This window comes from Phlebotomus papatasi, chromosome 3 (assembly GCF_024763615.1).
Source record: "Phlebotomus papatasi isolate M1 chromosome 3, Ppap_2.1, whole genome shotgun sequence".
Classification (NCBI taxonomy): Eukaryota; Metazoa; Arthropoda; class Insecta; order Diptera; family Psychodidae; genus Phlebotomus; species Phlebotomus papatasi.
The window spans coordinates 49,217,143-49,236,072 of NC_077224.1; the positions used below are offsets into that span (position 1 = coordinate 49,217,143).

The 18,930-nt window shown below is 35.2% G+C and overlaps 3 protein-coding genes across 3 annotated transcripts; all 3 read right to left on the reverse strand.

Moving 5' to 3' along the window:
* Window positions 1–628: 628 nt before the first annotated feature.
* LOC129808062 (facilitated trehalose transporter Tret1-like) lies at window positions 629–3,006 on the reverse strand. The gene is made up of 4 exons (XM_055857744.1): window positions 2,835–3,006; window positions 1,862–2,225; window positions 1,453–1,793; window positions 629–1,371 (listed from the first exon to the last, which is right to left on the reverse strand). The coding sequence occupies exons 1-4, from the start codon at window positions 2,872–2,874 to the stop codon at window positions 695–697; spliced, it is 1,422 nt and encodes a 473-aa protein (XP_055713719.1). The 5' UTR covers window positions 2,875–3,006; the 3' UTR covers window positions 629–694.
* Window positions 3,007–3,181: 175 nt separating this feature from the next.
* On the reverse strand, window positions 3,182–5,098 carry LOC129808065 (facilitated trehalose transporter Tret1-like). Its single transcript, XM_055857748.1, has 4 exons — window positions 4,781–5,098; window positions 4,341–4,704; window positions 3,911–4,251; window positions 3,182–3,851 (listed from the first exon to the last, which is right to left on the reverse strand). Exons 1-4 carry the CDS (start codon window positions 4,818–4,820, stop codon window positions 3,211–3,213), a joined length of 1,386 nt encoding a protein of 461 aa, XP_055713723.1. The 5' UTR covers window positions 4,821–5,098; the 3' UTR covers window positions 3,182–3,210.
* A 2,501-nt stretch (window positions 5,099–7,599) lies between these two features.
* LOC129808060 (facilitated trehalose transporter Tret1-like) lies at window positions 7,600–11,833 on the reverse strand. The gene is made up of 4 exons (XM_055857743.1): window positions 11,740–11,833; window positions 11,300–11,663; window positions 10,898–11,238; window positions 7,600–8,332 (listed from the first exon to the last, which is right to left on the reverse strand). The coding sequence occupies exons 1-4, from the start codon at window positions 11,795–11,797 to the stop codon at window positions 7,635–7,637; spliced, it is 1,461 nt and encodes a 486-aa protein (XP_055713718.1). The 5' UTR covers window positions 11,798–11,833; the 3' UTR covers window positions 7,600–7,634.
* Between the last annotated feature and the right edge of the window lie 7,097 nt (window positions 11,834–18,930).

The window sequence follows — 18,930 nt, forward strand, 5'->3', positions numbered from 1 at the left end:
AATAAGGATTCAAGCTCTTTAATCAGGCAGATAGAATTTTTTTCGCCGTATATTATAACCCTTTATTCGTTAATTCACTCATAGGTACGTAAGGGTCCACCAGCATCCAGAATCTGGTAGCAATCGTATTGCAATCACTTACACCATTTTCATACTCACAGATTTGTCTCGCGACCATAAAGTTTAAGTTTCAGGTATTACTAAATGTTAAGACAAATTTGAAGTTATTTTATATAAGTGCTGACTTTCTAACATCAATAATGCACAGTACACTGTTCAACAAAAAATATTGTAGACCAAATTAACTCTTTATCTATAAAATTTTAAAAGATGCCAAAGAATGTCAAATATAAAAGTATAATTTATGGCTCACAATATTACGTTGCTTACTGAAGTGTTATATTTATAGAAATGCACCCAAACAAAGATCATTCCTAGATTAATCCATTGTCTCAATAACAATTACTGTGAACTCTAGATAAGGGATTGCAAATGACACTCTCCAAGAAAACTGTCCACGAGCATCTTATGCTCTTACTTTCCATCACAATTATGTCAAAAGAAGGAATGGACTGTAGATACAGGGGGTCTGAGACGATGAAAAAAAAACAGATACAACCGCAAAAGCTGATTAAGAAAATAATTTATTTTTTACCGCCGCGCCAGGTACAGTGCGCTAAAAGTGACGACAGAATTAATTTATGGTGTATACTGTGGGTGGCTGTGTGGGTTTGCGTCTACCACCAAGAGCTTCTTGGATAGCTTCAAAGCTCTTGCCTTTTGTTTCAGGCACGATGAAAAGCACAAAAAGAGCTTCGAAGAAGCAGAACCCAGCGAAGAACCAGTAGCATGTATACATGCCGAATGTTTCAACGAAATAGGTATAGTAGAGTAGCACTAGAAATGCTATTATCCATGATATGAAGAGGAAAGCTGTAGCGAGAAAACCTAGAATTTTGGGTGGTAGGAGTTCGGCAAAGATGAAGAAAGGTAAATTGTTGATTCCGATGTTGCAAATGAAAACTGCTCCGGATAGAGCAGATAGGGGTAACCATCCGTAGTTCGACATATCAAAACCGGAGGCTTTCAGAAATAGATGGATTCCGAGGGCAGTGTGGCATAGAGCTGTTCCAGTTGCAGATACAATAAGTAGGATCTTTCGTCCAGCATGGTCAACAAGCCAAGTTGCAACAAAAGATCCCAGTACTTGAATACCGGCTACAATGATTGAAGATGTACTGGGACTTAAATCTGATCCGGCTTCATGGAAAATGCTGGTGGTATAGGTGACTATGGCAAAAATACCACAGAAATCCGTTCCCATCAACAACACCAAACTGATAAGAATGGCACGCAACACCGTTGGGGAAGCTGTTTGGAAATAAAAACGTGACACAATATTTTCACATGCTTCTAGGCGTTACGAAATATGGCATAAATCACTGAACTCACTTAAATCTCGCATTGTAACGGAATCTTTTTTCGTGGCACTACTGACGAGGTTTTTCATTTTCTCGAATTCCGCTTGGAAGTTCAATAGGGCACGGTTTTTCACATTGGCTGTTACCCCACGGTAGAATTTGAGGGACTTTTCTGCCTCAGCAGGACGATTCTTCAGCAGGAGGTAGTATGGTGTTTCAGGGAAGAAGAGAAAGGTCGATGCAAAGATGGTAACCATTGTAAGGACGACATAAGGGAAGGTCGATATGGTCATGTAGCTTCCTATTACATACCCAATTAGGATACCGCTATTGTCTGATACAATCAAAGCTGATCCAAGCCGTCCTCGGATTCTGTTAAAAATTAAATTAGTATTACGATTCATTATTTTAATTATAGGATTGAGTTGAAGTTCCCTTACTTATCTTCAGAAATTTCATTGACGTAAATCGGTAGAACAACAAAGAGTCCTCCACCAGCAATTCCTCCAATAATTCGAGATATTAGTAAGTACATCGCATCCTGAGCGAAGAGAATCAATAAAAAGGATATGGCATGTGGAACAGTGAGGAGAAACAATGACCATTTCCTTCCGATACGATCAACTAGAGTTCCATAGATCAAATTTCCAGCTATTGCTCCCAAGCACGTAGATGAGTTAATCCATGATGCCTGATCCTTGGTAATGGGACCTGATGGCAAGGCTGATTGCGATGTTAGAAGTACAGGAACTACTGGTGATACCCAACTGACAGTAATTCCAAATACCATCGCAGCGATATTTCCTAAATTAACCAATAAGATTAGAGTGCAATATCTGATGAAAACGGAGTAGGACCTTTTTTCGCTTCTTTCAATTTTTATTCGCTACAACGTTTCAGGAATACGATGTTCCCTTCATCAGGTCTACAAAGCATTTTGAACAATTTGGTTACATTTTTAAAAGAATTTTTAGCATTTTCAAAGGAAACTTATATAGAATAATTAAGGAAGAAACACGTAAGGTATATATCGTTTCACTTGACTTGCACTGGGATTGGTGGCGAAAAATGCCAACTCATTCTGTGTCGATCCTCTCCATGGTGATGAGCTCCACGATCCAATCTTGTTCACCAATCCCAGTGCAAGTCAAGTGAAACGATATATACCTTACGTGTTTCTTCCTTAATTATTCTATATAAGTTTCCTTTGAAAATGCTAAAAATTCTTTTAAAAATGTAACCAAATTGTTCAAAATGCTTTGTAGACCTGATGAAGGGGACATCGTATTTCCGAAACGTTGTAGCGAATAAAAATTGAAAGAAGCGAAAAAAAGGTCTTACTCCTTTTTCACCAGATTAACCAATAAAACCATTAATTTTTCAAATTTGAGATTACATAAAACCCCTACTAACCGCTTAAGGTAGCAAAATATTGGTAAGCTCTCGAGGTCATTGTGATTGGCTGTAACAGTAGAATTCTTAGGATTTCTCATCAAAGTACTTTCTCTAACACTTCACCAAAGATGATAATTCACCAAGAATCTAACACTAACTGAACCAGCACAGATTTCTGCTACCTTTAAAATGTGAAAAGATTAGGTACAGTCTTAAGATGATAAATTGAGATAAGTCGCGAATTGTCATCACTGTGATTCCCATGAGCAATTAAAGTATAAATCATTGTGACGTCTCCGGTATCGTCTCTTGCTTATGGTGTGAAAAAATCGCGTGTTTGCAAAAATAATTTTAAAGCATTCTTATTTTGAATATCAAAACAAACTTCTCCACTTTATTTCTTCTTGGACAAAATCTCGATTATCTCTTCTGTGCTTTTGCCTTTCGTTTCTGGTTGCATAAAGGCAATAAAGATGACTTGGAGGAAACAGCAAGCGGCAAAAAACCACATACAAGTGTGCATTCCATAGTCATACCCAATGATTATGAAGTATTTGACCAGGACGAAGGTTATCGGCCACTGGATGACCATGAAGACAGTGGCTGTGATGCCACGAACCTTTGTTGGTAAGATTTCAGCCATGACAAAGAAGGGGATAATAAGCAATCCCCAGCTGCCAATGAATATAGCTCCACAGAAAGACACCATCGGAAGCCATCCATGAGCAGACATATCGACCCCTTGTTGCTTCAGGAAGAAGTGCACTCCCAGGGCTACGAGACAGATACCCGTACCCAAAGACGATAGTAGCAAGAGCATCTTTCGGCCAGCCTTGTCAATGAGGAAATTTGAAAAAATCCCACCAGCTAGCATGATCACTGCTGCAATAATAGCTGACGTATTAGGAGATAGAGATGATTCTGCCTCTTCAAATACCATTCCCGTAAAGGTAATCAAAGGAAAGAGGCCACATAAGTTCCTTCCAGTAAGGAGCACAAAGCTTATCAGCAATCCAAGACGAGTACTCCTCGATTCTAAAAAAAAATAATATTTTTCAGTCACATCCTTGTAGATAAATTCCTATAATCCTTACTAAAGTCTTCCATCGACAGGGGTGACACATCACTACCCTTATTACTGAAAGTCTTGAGACGATCAAATTCTTCATTAAACGCCTCATTGACGTAGTTCTTTCTGGCTCCGTGAAAACCACGGAAGAACTTTAAAGAATCCTCCGCAGCCCCAATTTTATTCCTCATCAGGAGATACTGTGGTGTTTCTGGAAGGAGTGCAAAGACAACGGAGAAAATTCCGAGAAATCCAAGAACAATATATGAATACTCTTCAAAGTGCACATACGTGCCGACAATGTATCCCAATAGTATTCCAGTGCTCACGAGATTTCCAACAAAGAAACCAAGGACCCCCCTTATTCTGCAAAGCCGGAAAAAATTTTTGAATTATGATTATCATCATATTAAGTACCATTCAGTCACAATCTGTCGGCAATACTTTTCACATACCTATTTTCAGAGATTTCTGATACGTAGATTGGCAATACACAGAGCAGCGCCCCACCAGCGATGCCACTCAAAAAGCGAGATACATACAGGTAGATAACATTCTGGGCGAAAGTGATAAGAAGGAAGGCCACTATATGAGGTGCAGTGCCAAGGTAAAGTGCCCATTTTCTTCCTATTTTGTCTGCCAACCATCCAAAGATAATAGTACCAACTGATCCTCCAATATACAGAAGTGAACTAATCCAGGAAGCATCATCTGTTGTTATAGGACCACTAGGTAAGGGACTGTTTTCACTGAGGAGTTGCGGAAATGTAGGTGATACCCAGCCAACAGCAAAACCATAAACCACTGAGGCGATATTAGCTGCAAGGAGCGATTTTAAGGACACATTCAACAAACTTCAAATTCCAAATTTCCAAAATCACCAAAGAATTCATACCACAAAGAGTTGCATAAAATTGGTTAATAAGGGCCCCCATTGTATATTCAGTCTTGAACTTATGTAATTCAGTCTTTGGCTATTTTGTGTTATTGAAAGTCTTGCACCATCAAAAGTCGAACACCAACTGACTACTTATTTCAGCGGCATCAAGAAGTTTTCTGATAAATACCAAAAAGAAAGAATGGAGATGGTGTGGTGATCATTGTAAAGGAAGTTCATGTTCACATGAAAAAAATAAACCAAACCAATATGGGGCAATTAAATGTTTAATACTGCTCAAACACATCCATATAACTCTGTGTATCAAGCAATACTGAGTAAGACGAGTAGGGAAGATAAGTAAGATAAGTACGTCTCTGAAGAACTACTGTATATTACAGACTTGAGTATTAACTTGTTAACATTCGTTACATTGCTATAGTAAACCAGTAATTTTAGAAATGTTGTACAACTTATGCCCAACGCACAATAACTTTTGTTTGTAAATATGTTTTCAAAATTTCCTATGAGAGTGAGCGAAATGACTAGATCTAGGTCTCACTCACTCTTAATGAAATGTCAAAAACATGTTTACAAAACAAAAGTTATTGTGCGTTGGACATTATGCCCAGCGCACAATAACTTTTGTTTATAAACATGTTTTCAGAGCTTCCTGTGAGAGGGAGTGAGATCTAGATCTAATCATCTCGCTCACTCTCATATGCAGTTTCAAAAACATGTTTACAAAACAAAAGCTATTGTGCGTTGGGCATTATATTTTTAAAAAAAATCGGAAATATTATTGTCGTTTTTATTTATTTTTAGAATTATTGGAAATTTTCGGAGGGAAGCTTAGTCCGGACGCGGCACCACAAGCTGTGGAGTCTTCAACTCAAAAAGATCAAAGAAAAACTCACTCTTCTCCAGAGCTTTCGACACGCTCCGTGTCTTCCTCAGTGATCGAGTGATGACAAAGATCACTGGGTTTCGTTATTTTGGGGGATCTTACAAACACTCTTCAATCATCAGGAGACAACCTGATGAAGACACGGAGCGTGTCGAAAGCTCTGCAGAAGAGTGAGTTTTTTGATCTTTTTGGGTTGAACACTCCACAGCTTGTGTTGCCGCGTCCGGACGGAGCTTCCCCCCGAAAATTTCCACTGAAGCTGAACGGCAATTTTCCCCATGATTTAGAATTATTATTAATTTATTATTATAGTTTATTTAATCACAAATATAGGGTCATGCCTCTTAGAATTGTCATAAAAAATTGAAAACAAAAAGAGGAAGTTAGTAAGAAAGAATGACAAAGATTCAAAATCAGGAATGTTTTAACAATAAATTAATTGCTTCTAGGATCCAGTCTCAAGTAATAAATTACGAATAGATAGGGGACTCTCAGGTGATGGCCAGTGGATTTGAAGTCACTTCACAAAGAAAAACACTTTTCAATCCTGCCCAGAGCTTTCGGTCCTGGACATGGGCCTTCTTCAGTGACTTCAGTGACACAGACTCGGTCAGGGTTCAAGGACTCATAGTGCCTAAAGTTCAAGATGACTGCCTCTATCGATCACTCTTTGTAAAAGGCGTCACTTTGTTTAATTCTCTTCCGTGTGGTAACCGTATTTCTGCGGCTACCATTCGTCATTTATAATTGGATAAAGAAACTGACGTGAAATGTATAGATAGGGGACTCTCCGGTGATGGATATTGGATTTGAGGTCACTTTACAAAAAAAAACACTTTTTCAATCTTGCCCAGAGCTTTCGGTCCTGGATATGGACGTTCTTCAGTGGTCGACTAGGAAGAGAATTAAACAAAGTGACGCCTTTTACGAAGAGTGCTCGATAGAGGCAGTCATCTTGAACTTTAGGCACTATGAGTCCTTGAACACTGATCGAGCCTCTTAACCAGAAGACACGATAAGTACTCAGGAAATCCAAAAATGAGACATTTGATAAAAATAAATAGCCCTGTGTAGGCGGCAAAGTACCAGTACCACGCCCTGTATCAAACCTTCCTAGAAAATCTGTCCATTTTCCAAACCACTTGCTCTACAAGGTATTAAGAAGCAAAATCATTTAGGAAGACTTATCCCCGGTGTACCACAAACAAATTCCTCCAATCATTGAGACAGAATTTGCGTCGAGAGTTTTGTAAAAACTTGGAACACCTAACCTGAGTACACACTGCTTCACCTGTCCCATCTACAGTGCTGTCCTACATTAGATCAATAATTTTTTATGACAGTTTTTCAAGGTACAGCGTAAAAACGTTTGGATAACATACTTCTTAACCGATTGGAACAACTTTGAATTCTTTTGCAAGTTTTTCTTATTTTAACAGGAACCTGTAATAACACGGGAACTAATAATTGTCTGAATAACCCTCCCCCTATGTTGGGAATATATATTATAACTTATGAATTTCCTAAAATCGGGTTATAACCGATTTTAGCATAAATAACATAAAAAAAACAAGTGACTCAATTGAAAGCACTATGCTTTGTTTTAAACTTACAATGATAAACAATTTTATTATGAAAAAAATCCCAAACCAAGAACACAGACCACTGACCTTACAAGTATACCTTAAGGTATTTCCACTTTATTATTTTATCTGCTTAGTACCCTTGGAGACATATTTCTAAACCCATTTGGACAAAACTGATACCATATTCAAAACCTTTAATTTCTACTTTTTTGCCTATCAATTAAAAATTGTGAAGTCACTTTTATATAGTCTATTGTATCAATATTCTTTATATCTTCCATGTCTTAAGTGTACAGGAATCAATGTTATAAATATTTTTGGCAGAAAACACTTTTCCACAGATATATAGAGACAACAGTTTTATTGTATGAAATTCTTATCATCGAGTTGTATTTTCTACAATATCTTCTCTGTTTATGACTGAACTCGATGACTGTGCGAATTTCCCTTCAAGCACTCTAACAATCTCTTCAGCATTCTTGCCTTTGGTCTCAGGTACACTGGTCAGCACAAAAATCAACTCAAGGAAGCACCATCCGGCGAATGTCCACATACAAGTTTGCATCCCAAAACTATCCACGAAGGTCACCAAGTATTGCACAAAGAGGAAGGAATGCAGTAAGGATGTGAAGAGAAAAGCTGTTGCCACGGAACTGCGTATTTTGGCGGGAACAATTTCGGCAACAATGAAGAAAGGCACATTCATGATTCCAAGAGCAGCAATAAATACAGCTCCTGAACATGAGATTAAAGGAATCCATCCGAAAGCTGAAAGATCCACGGAGATACTCTTAAGGTGGAAATGAACACCCAAGATCGCGAGGCAGATTCCAGTGCCTATTGAAGAAATTATCAGCAGTATCCGTCGTCCGACTCTATCGATTAATGTTAGGGAAATGTAAAGTCCCACCAGCTGGATGACTCCTACGATAATTGCTGATGAATTTGGCGATAGGTCTGCTCCAGCTTCTTGGAAGATGCTTGATGTGAAGTTCAAAAGGGGGAAGATACCACAACAGTTTCTGCCAGCAATTAACACAAAACTAATGAGAAGAGCTTTTTTTGTTGATTTTGGTCCTGTTGATTAAATAGAAAATCAATTTGATATTATGTTAAAAAAGACTCAGAACCTTAATTTAGAACTACTTGAATCCTAAAAAAGAAAAATTTTATACAGTATCTTGATTTGTCAAAACCTCTACGATTCTATCCACGTCGTCTTTCCATCCCTTGAAATTGAATTAAGGGAATGTGGGGCAAAATGTGACAAGATACCAATTCATAATTTGATATCTTCCAAGATGAAAGAGAATCATACTTCAAATTTTTACCACAAATAAGTTTCATAAAACGTCATAAATGTCTAAAATTTATATACAATTAAACAGAAAATAAAAAAAAAGAAAATATATAAATTTTGAACTGCTTTTTCAAAACATTTCTTTCTTACTGGTGATATTATTTATTACCAAAGAATAAATTTCTTAGAAATATTGTGAATTGAAAATTCATTTCTTCCACAAAGTGCCCATCAATAAAAACGCCACAAATTACTCCTAAAGGGCATACAGAAAAATATATTTCGTAAATGATTGTGAATTATCATTAGAAATTAACGAAATACACATGAATCGTATAATCCATTAAAAAGTTCGCAAAAGTTTATACATTTTTACAAACATTGTTTGTAACATGATCGCCTAACGAACATTCTCATTTTATAAGCATTTATTAGCAAATATTCATATACAAAAAACTAAATTCGTAATATTTTGTCGTTTGATAGGAAAAAGTACAAAATACAGTAGACTCTCGCAAATTCGGCTCTTTTAAGATCGAGCTACTTTTTAATTCGGGCAGCGGTTACATTTGAAAAAAGTTTGTTGTCATTTTTCAAGTTTGATTATGATTATCAAATGAAGCAAATATGCTCAAATTAGGCATGGTTTGTCTTAGTTTTGATGTGATTTTGCATTATTGAGGGATTTTCGTGCAATTTACGTTATATATGAATGCACATGAATAAAAAATCGTTGCATTTTAAAAAGTTTGTCGCCCGAATTTCTGTCTAATTCGGCTGACATTTCGGTCCCATATGCCCGAATTTAAGAGAGTCTACTGTATTACGTATTTGTTTCAAGGTTATACGATTCGCGAGCATTTCGTAAGTCTCTAGTACGAATTCGCAAATATTTCACAAAATATTATTTTCTGTGTAGAGGAATCACAAGTTATGGAGTCATAATATCCTCTATACATTATAAAAAGATGGCGATTTTTCTAGTCATAGGTGTCGACATCGACATGTTCAGCTGGACTACCTCCAAAACATATCCAAAAATTAACGAAATCGCCAGGGCCAATTTTGAGCAAAGTCCAAAAGTATGTTTTTGGAGTGGATAGAAGGAGTGGGGTAATTTGGGTAAGTTAGTTCGGTAGAGAATGCGGACTTGTGGAGGGGTCGCCGAAGAACTCAAGTCAATATCTATCTTCAGTTTCTTCCGGTGCGGTATTCGTCAAAGGATTGTCTTCTTCTCAAAACCAAAAAAAACTAAATTTTCTCCAGAGCTTTCGACCTTCGGTATGGGTCTTCCTCAGTGGGTCAATTAAAATCTTTTAAATGATTTGGAATCGTCTTTCGTGCTCTTAACACTAAACATAGTCAGTAAAAACTTACTTTCTTCTTTAAAAAGGGATTTTTTTTGGACATTTTTAGATCTTTGAATTACTTAAATTAAATTAAATTCAAAGTACTAAAAGTGTCCAAAAAATCCTTCATTTTGTTATAAAAGTGTGTGCATCGCTCGAGAAATCAATGCCGGTTACACTCATTTTACTCAATTTGAGGAAAATTATTTTATATGAAAACTGTCACAGATTTTTCATTCAAACGTCCTCTCCGTAATATTACTCTGTGAGTCTAAAAATCACTATGAATAAGTTTAAATCGATTATGATTTTCACAGCATAACGAATAGCGAATTTATTCAGACTTAGCAAAATACTTCAACGTATTGGCCCTATGCCTTTCCCAAATTTATTAACAACTTTATTTATCAAAACAAAAAATATTGGAAAACAATTTCCTTTTCTAAGAAAATTATCGGACTCATGGGTTCGAGAAGAAGTATTATTCACTTAGACACCCTTTTGTTTACACACTCATAAATGATACTTGAACAATAAATTGAATTATTCTCGTAACTCAAGATGTTATATTTTGCATTTACTGGAAATTAATTGAAATACTTATTTTACAAGAGAGTACTTTAGACAATTCACCGCCATGGGTATCATTATACCCTCAATTAATTTTAGATATTGAATAAATAAATCACTGTGCGTTGATTAATTGAGGGAAATTCATTCTACATTCCCAGTTTCCTGCTACAAACATTCATTCACATATTATAATAACGAGGGCCATTTAAAAGTAATTAATTATGCACAGCAGGACGGTTCATATACAAATTTTCACCTGTTTCACTGTAAATTTAGTCTGGACGTTTGGATCACATTAATTTTTTGTAAATATTTTAATATTGTGAATTATTCATTGAAAATACCAATTTCTATCAAAAATGTATCAATACTTAAATAAATTTATTATATTTAAATAGAAAATCCATTGATGGTACTTACGAAAATCCTCAAGGGAAACAAACACAGTTTTCTTGGAAGTTTGAGGAGTACTTTTAAGTTTTTCCAATTCAGCCTTAACACTTTCTGGGATGCCTTCGGTTGAGCTATCTCCAATACCACGGAAAAATCTCAGTGATTTTTCAGCATCTTTGACTTTGCCACTGAGCAGGAGATATTGTGGTGTATCAGGGAAGTACGGGAAGACGAAGACAAAGATGCAAATGAAAGCAAGGACAACGTAGGGAGAGATAAAGAAAGTGACATATCCTCCAATAACGAAACCCAGGAGAATTCCTATGCAAACACTAAACGCGAAATATGACCCAAGAGAGCCTCTTATCCTGGAATGACAGTACTTATGAAGAAATTCCTTTTTTTTTAAGTTATCTCCTCTAAACTTACGAAGGTTCTGCTATTTCTGAGACATAAATTGGGGTTACGACAAAACTCGCACCAGCAGCTAATCCACTCAAAATTCGCGAGACATAGAGATGGGTAAGTCCTGTGGCAAATGCGATGAGAAGGTGTGCTGGAATTTGAAGGAGTGTCCCCAGGAATAAAGACCACTTTCGACCAATTCTATCGGCTAACCATCCGAAAATCAGTGTACCAACCATGCCTCCAATGTAGAGAATTGAGCTGAAGAGGGACGTATCAGCTTTGGTCACTGCTCCTGAGATCAGAGGACTCTGATCCGAGAGCAGAAGGAGTATAACTGGAGAAGCCCATCCCACGTTAATTCCATACACAATCGATGAGATATTCACTGCAATTTCAATGAGAATTTCCAACAATTGTTACACACGCGACAAAGACTTATTAACGCAAATTAATTTTCTCACCACATATTGCTCCTAAATACTGAATGGTTTTCCCTCCTATTGTAAATGTTAGGTTCATCTTGCACGACGTATAATCTACGAACTGTTTAATTTGGAAGTCAAGTCAGAAATGAGTAATGATACATTTTAATGAACATTTTAACACACAACTGGAGCAATTAACATTATATGAAACAGGTGGCATTGACTGGGAATTTTTGTAAGGCTTCCAATATAATCATTTTATTTGCCAAAATTGCAAAGTCCCAAAAAAAGTCTACAGTATGGATTGTTGTGCGACTTTTTTTAAAAATATGTTTTTGGTTGTTCAAACAAACATTCCATTTTATATAAAACGATGGCCTAGAATCATTTCGCTCTAAATGTTTTTATATAAATCAAAGGTTAAGCACCTATCAAGGCCCTATTGGATTAGAAAGAATATTGAGTAGACTACTATTTATTCAAAGTAACTAATTCTATCTCTATTAATTAAAATATCTATCAGTCTGACTTACCGTGATATCACACTAGAGAATTTCACATTAAAATTTTAATGTGATTCACATTAATTGTTGCTGATATGTGTCCTAATGTGCAATTTTCGTCAAGAGCTTTTAGAAATCGATTCATTTAGTGATAAAAAAAGTGGACTCGAGTCACAAAAATTGGTTTAAATAGATTAAAATAGCATAAATACGATTGATAATTAATGAGCAAATTAATGAGTAGTGAGCAAATTCATGAGCAAAATTTGCTCATTAAATTTTTATCAGGTAACTACTTTATTGTTATCAGCGATTTCAAGTGGTTCTAGAAGTTTTAATGAGCAACTTTTCACTTTAACTTTAATGTGAAATTTTCTAGTGTGATAACCCCGTTAAACAAGTTCAACTGATCGAACTCAAAGAGAGCACAGTTATATAATCCGTTTTTTAAACTTGTCACCGCTCTGCAGCTTAAACGGTGAAAGATATCAACTTCCGGTCTTCGGTGACCCCCAATTTTAAAAACATAACCTCCAAACGTTATTTTCCTTTCAAAATTTCATTTTCTGTCAAATGCTGCCCCCGTCTCCCCTAAATGGAAATAAAAATTTTTAATCACCAAAATAAAAAAAATTAAAATGCGAATATTTTTGGCTTAATTATAAATTGTAAGTTAATCGGTTTTTTTTACAAGATAAAAAACAATAATAAAACAAGTATAGTTTTTTTAATGATCGTCATCGTTCGGATTAATAGACAGTGATCAACAACAGACTAATTTTTTTGTGCGTGAATGTGATCTTCGGGCTTTAACAGTTTTATAAGAATCTATACACATAGGAATACTGATTTATCCAAAATGTGTTTCTTCACATAATGTTTACTACTTTCTGCTACTAATACTTTACTCATGGTCAACTTTACAAAAAGAATTAGTTTTTATTATATAGACGTAAATATATTTAGTACAAAATAGGAAAGATGGTTCTAAAAATACTAAAAAAGATTAAAAACAATTATTTGTTTATTGTAAATATTTTTAAGTTAGATATTCTGGAGTCATAAGTATTGGTAATCTCTTGGCAGTTTATTGAACTTAAATAATAAATCGATCTCAAATATAAATACAGCCCGTCCTGGTCTATTTGTTTTATAATATGCATTGTAAGTTGCTTTGCCAGATATCTCAAATATGTTGCATCTGACAATGTCACATGACAATGTCACGGCTACAAAATTACATTTTCGAAAACGCACTCCTGATGGCTCTAGCACATCTTTTAGAACGGTCAAATTTCATAAAATCAAAATTCACGTCCCTTTCTTTCTTAAAAGTTTAGCATATGTCTATCCTACTCTTTTGCACTCTTCTTCTTCTTTTGAACATCACACCAAATTAAATTTAGTTCAGTCCAATTTGGAGTCCGAAAGAGTGGGTCAGACTAATGCAAATTTTGTGAGAAAGAAAAGGACGCGAATATTGTTTTCAGGAAATTTTGTCGATCTAAGGTGTATCGGAACCATAGGATTTGAACGAAATTTGTCATATGACATTGTCAGACTGTATTTATACATGGAAAGCTTGACATTGCGTCGATTTTGATAATATTTTCCTTCATACTCTTTCCTTACTTGAATGATGAGTGACAAATTCTTTTCTTGACATTGCACAATGAAAATAAATGGTAGTGGAAAGTGCCCATGCTTCGTACGATCTCAAGCTTTATAATGACTAAATTTTTAATATGTTCCTGAATAAATGTGACCCCGCAACATATTTTAAAAACAGGAAACTTTCCTCTAATTTTTAAAATACGGATGCGATGAGTCACATTTATTAAAAAACACAAGAAAACTTTAATCATTATGAAGCTTCAGACCGTGCAAAGCATGGGAAAGCGCCGAATTCCTCTATGAGATCTTGTCCCCTACTTGTAAATATTCCTTTAATTCCACGAACCGTATAGGAAACTATATTCATATAACGAATTATGCAATTGATTATTTCATAAATGTAGGCAAAAATCCCTAATTGTACCATTTCTCTCCTTAAAGTAATCCTGAATTTTCTAAAGCTTCACTCGATAAAACATAAAACATAGACCTTTCCCCATACTTATTCAAAATTATATATAGAGTATATAATTAATAAAATTTAAAATTCACTCTCCACGTGAATTGTGCTAGTAAACCATTTTTATATCCATGAAAAAAAACATTTATGTCATTTTCTTCATCAACTCGTTGACAAATTGTACAAAAATTGTTTTAAAACATTTTCTCTTCCGTGTAATAATACGTTCAAGGAGGAGTTTTCCTTCAGAATTCCAATGTCATCCCTCCTTCTGAGTTGATGAAAACCACAAAAGGAATGTTAATTACAGCCAAACAAGAGTTGTGAAAAAGCACTGCAAAACTTTAGAGGAGTTGAATGAACCAGGAAATGAAGATTTTCAATTAAATGTGCTGAAAGAGAATTCTACGTAAAAATTCCGCAGATTCAGAGCAAAAAGTCAACAACGACCGTCAATCGCAAAGTTGGGGTCGATTTCTTGTAGTCTTACACTCAATTGTAAAAATACACGTATAATATAAGAATATATAGAGATTGTACTTAACAACAGTTATGTCTTTCAATGAATGCGTGTTGCTTAAACTTTTTCTCTGAGAGTTTAAGAAAATTAAGATAATTAATGTGGCAAATGAGACAAAAAACATGGATTTAAATAGAATTTTTGTATATATACTTGTTTTGCATGCTATTCTAATACTTCCTGAATGGTAATTGGGAAAACTTTTTAAGTATTGCAGAAAGCATGTTGAACTTGTTATTTATTCACAAAGTTCAAATTCTTAAGAAACATTAGCATAATTATTAAAATTTTATCTTTAATTTTGAATTCAATGTAACTTCAAGCTTCACTTCAACCATCATTTAATTGTGCAGTGGTTAAAGCTAGTTTACAGGTGGTTAAACAATTCTATTCTGAATTATAGACTACTAAATTAGAGACAATTAAGTTTGGTTAAAAAGCATTGTATCGCTGGTGCTTAAAATCACCGCAAATCCACGCTGAAACATTAGAAAACCACAAATTATTATTCAATACATCGATCAATTTTTGAGACCAATTTACCCTAAAAGCATTAACCTCTTGAGCACGTCTAAAAAACTAGTCACAAATAAATATTTAATTTACTCAAATTTGTAAATATTTTAATACTTTTTCTCTGTAGAAAAATATCAAAAACAAAGCGCCCTAGCTTCGCGGAATGCTCGAATTCACGAGATAGAGTTCTCCGTGAATTATAGTTCTTCGCATGATCTATTGGTACTTACTAGCCTATAGATAGATTGATTCATAAATCACAAAAGTATTGAAAAATCAACAAATCAGTACTTAACCGATTCATTACCGATGAAGACCGATGCAGCCAAGTTTGGAAATTTCAATACCTTTCCAAAAAATCCAAATTTAACCAAATCGGTTGAAAAATGGGCCCTCCAAAGTGGTTGACATTTGACCTTTAATAATTCAAAATGGCGAATTTTCCGGTCGAAGGTACGTTTGGACAAAGTGTTCACTTACACTCTTAGAAAAGTTTAGACATCATTATTAATGAAAATTAGTTGATCAGGTGATTATTATTAAATCTATTTAAAATGGTTCTTATAATCTTAAAACATTTTACTCATAATAATTTTATTAGTAGTGAGAACATAAGGCAATATTTACGTGGATAAGTTGCGGCAATTATTTCTTAATGGTTTCATACAATTATATTTACTTGTGTTCATTAAATGAAATCGATATCCCAACTAATATTGGTCACTAATTCCATTTAGTTCCCACATCTAATGCAAATAAATGAGCCTATATACATTATATGAAAAAGATACTGTAACTAATATTGGTCAACTATTTCATTTAATTTTGGCGTCTACACATTAGTAGAATTTATTTTAAAAAATGCCTTTTTAAAGAAAATTCCCCCTATCCTTGTAGGCAGAAACGTCAGAATCTTTTTAAAAAAGGCATTTTTAAAAAAAATTCTACTAGTGTGTAGACGCCATTTAAGAGTGTGAGTTAACATCTAGAAATATTGTTTTTTTTTATTGAGGGTCATCGAAGACTGGAAGTAGATATCTCTTACCATTTGAGCTCCAGAACGGTGACAAGTTGAAAAAAGACGATTTATATAACTGCTTTCTCTTTGAGTTCAAGCAGTAATAAGGAATAAAAGAGTAAAAAAAATATACAAATAAACTTCTTTAATAAATTCTGAAAGTCACTCTCTAGTTCATCAGACTTAAAGAACTTTAAAAATAGTGGAAAGCTTTTAGAAATTACAGTAAACCACATTTCTTAATGAAATATTCCCTGTTATATCTTCCTATTGCCTATATTATCAAAACTTTTTGAGAAAAGCTCCTCAGTGCTCGCCTGATGGACTTTTTATATTCATCTGATGCAATAAATGCCATACAATGCTGCCGCAGCAATGCTGTTCTTGGCCTTAAGTTAATTATGTCTAGAGATGGTAAAATTTCAGAAATTTCACAGCAGTCGCCACCTACTTTAGGCGGAAATTCATGAAATTTCTTGAAATTTACCAACTCTAATTATGTCATATTTCGCGGACCATTTGTTGGCGCTCAGCGACAAATCCAGAGCGGTCCGTTTTCTTCCGCTTAGATCTGGTAACCACATTTGTGAAATGATTAGCCACTCTCCCTCATGCACTAGTTCTTGTTGTTTGGACATCTGCATCCCCTGCATCCCAATGCCCTTTTTCTTTTGGATAATCCTGGAATGCATATAGACGAAGGATTGTCATAGAAAGCACACACGGAGAGACTTGCAGGCTCCATACTGCCCTTGATATGCCTGACTCATCGAATTGACATTCCATGTTCACTTAATGGATTGAAAAGCCGATGTACTGTTCTTGCATAGAGTCCCAAATTGGAACACGGGCTACCATACTGGGGAGGCACATAATGCGAGTACCCTCGCACCTATCCGCCGCGCACAGAGATGTGCTCTTATGATACAATCTATGATTCAGAGTTTCTACTGTTTACCTGATAAGATCGGTCGTGGTAAGTCGGCAGCAGACACAACCAAGCATTAATTGAGGAGAAATATATAAATTGAATTGAATTGTTATTTTCTAAATATGTGAATAATATTCTTTAGATTCTGAGAATTAAAATTTTATAAGGAAAGGTGGGATAGCTTTACGTAGATTGACATTATTTCACGACTCGTTACCCAAATCGTTGCAATGCTTTTATGTCAATTGAATTTTGCTTATCTCATTTTGGTTACCTTATTTCAAAATTCTTAGACATTAAGAGGATCGAAAAGCCAGAAAATGGCGTCTCCATACAAAAACCCAAAATTAAAAGTGTATCAAGTCCTACATTTTTTGAGATATTTCCTTGAAAATTTAACTGAGGGTAGTTTTTTATTATTATCTTTGAATTCCCTGTTTTAATTTTTTGAAAAACTATTTTGCTTTCGTAATATAATTTTCCAAACATTCGTATACTCCTAAAACATGCCACAAAGAAGCTGCATTATCTCCTAGAATATGAAAGATAGAGAGGTATATTTTTTTTTAATTTTGTTCCTAAAGACATGCTCTACAAAATGCCTGTTTCACTTCTTTCACTTTTCATACAAATTTTCCAAGTATTTTTCAATTGAAAATTGTCCTAAAAATGACAGTTTTCATTGCATCTTTGTACTGAGAATATCATTTTTTCCGAATTAATAATTATTTTTGTACCAATCTACATTTCATTAGCTTTCAAATGGTACATTAGAATTGGAGAAACTCCTAATAGTTTTTTTGCAATTAAATTTTAAACAACATGCTCCAAATTGGAAATTTTCATGAGCTTTTGATAGCTTTCCGAGCTTCCGAGAAATTCTACTCAAAATTGTTCAGCGATTCGCCACAAGATTACGCGTCGCATTTTTCACCATGTCTTTCCTTTTCTCTCTGACCTTCAGCACGCCTGCAGTTTTTTGCGATCAGGCGGAGGAGAAAAAAGAATACACAACAACAAAACTCATTCCCTGTGTGAGAAATCGTATGAATTACAGCTGATCGAATTTTTATGATTTTCACGATCAGTCTCGTTGTTTCAAAAAATTGTAGAAAATCGTAAAAATTATGAATCGTCAATCGTCATGGGCATTTCACAAAACCAGCTAATATCGGTGACTACATAATATGCGGATATAATTTTTCTCGGAGAAGAAAAAAGTCAGTGATGAGCCTAAATGGACTTATGCTATGTGTGATTCTTTCATTGCAAATTCGAATTGGGGGCAAAATCGAAGTCCAGACGACCTTATGGTAGTTGAGATTCATTACAGGAAACCCCGAAATACGTGCAACTCGAGGTCGTTGAAAATTGAAGAGTGCAAATTCGATTGTCAGAAATGCACAAAAATACATGTAAAACTTTAATGCCAAAATGGCTCAGAAAGTATTCCGCAGTCCGCGAGTAATACTGCGATCTTCAAAAATCCGCGAAAAAATCCACGGTCCGGGAAAATCCACAATAAATTCTGCCGGCTGCGTAAATCCGTCAGAAATTCTTCGGTCCGCAAAAGATTCCGCGATCCGCGAGAAATTTCGCGGTTCGCGAAAATTCATGAACGATTCCGCGATCCGAGAAAATCCGGGAGCAACACCGCGATCCACG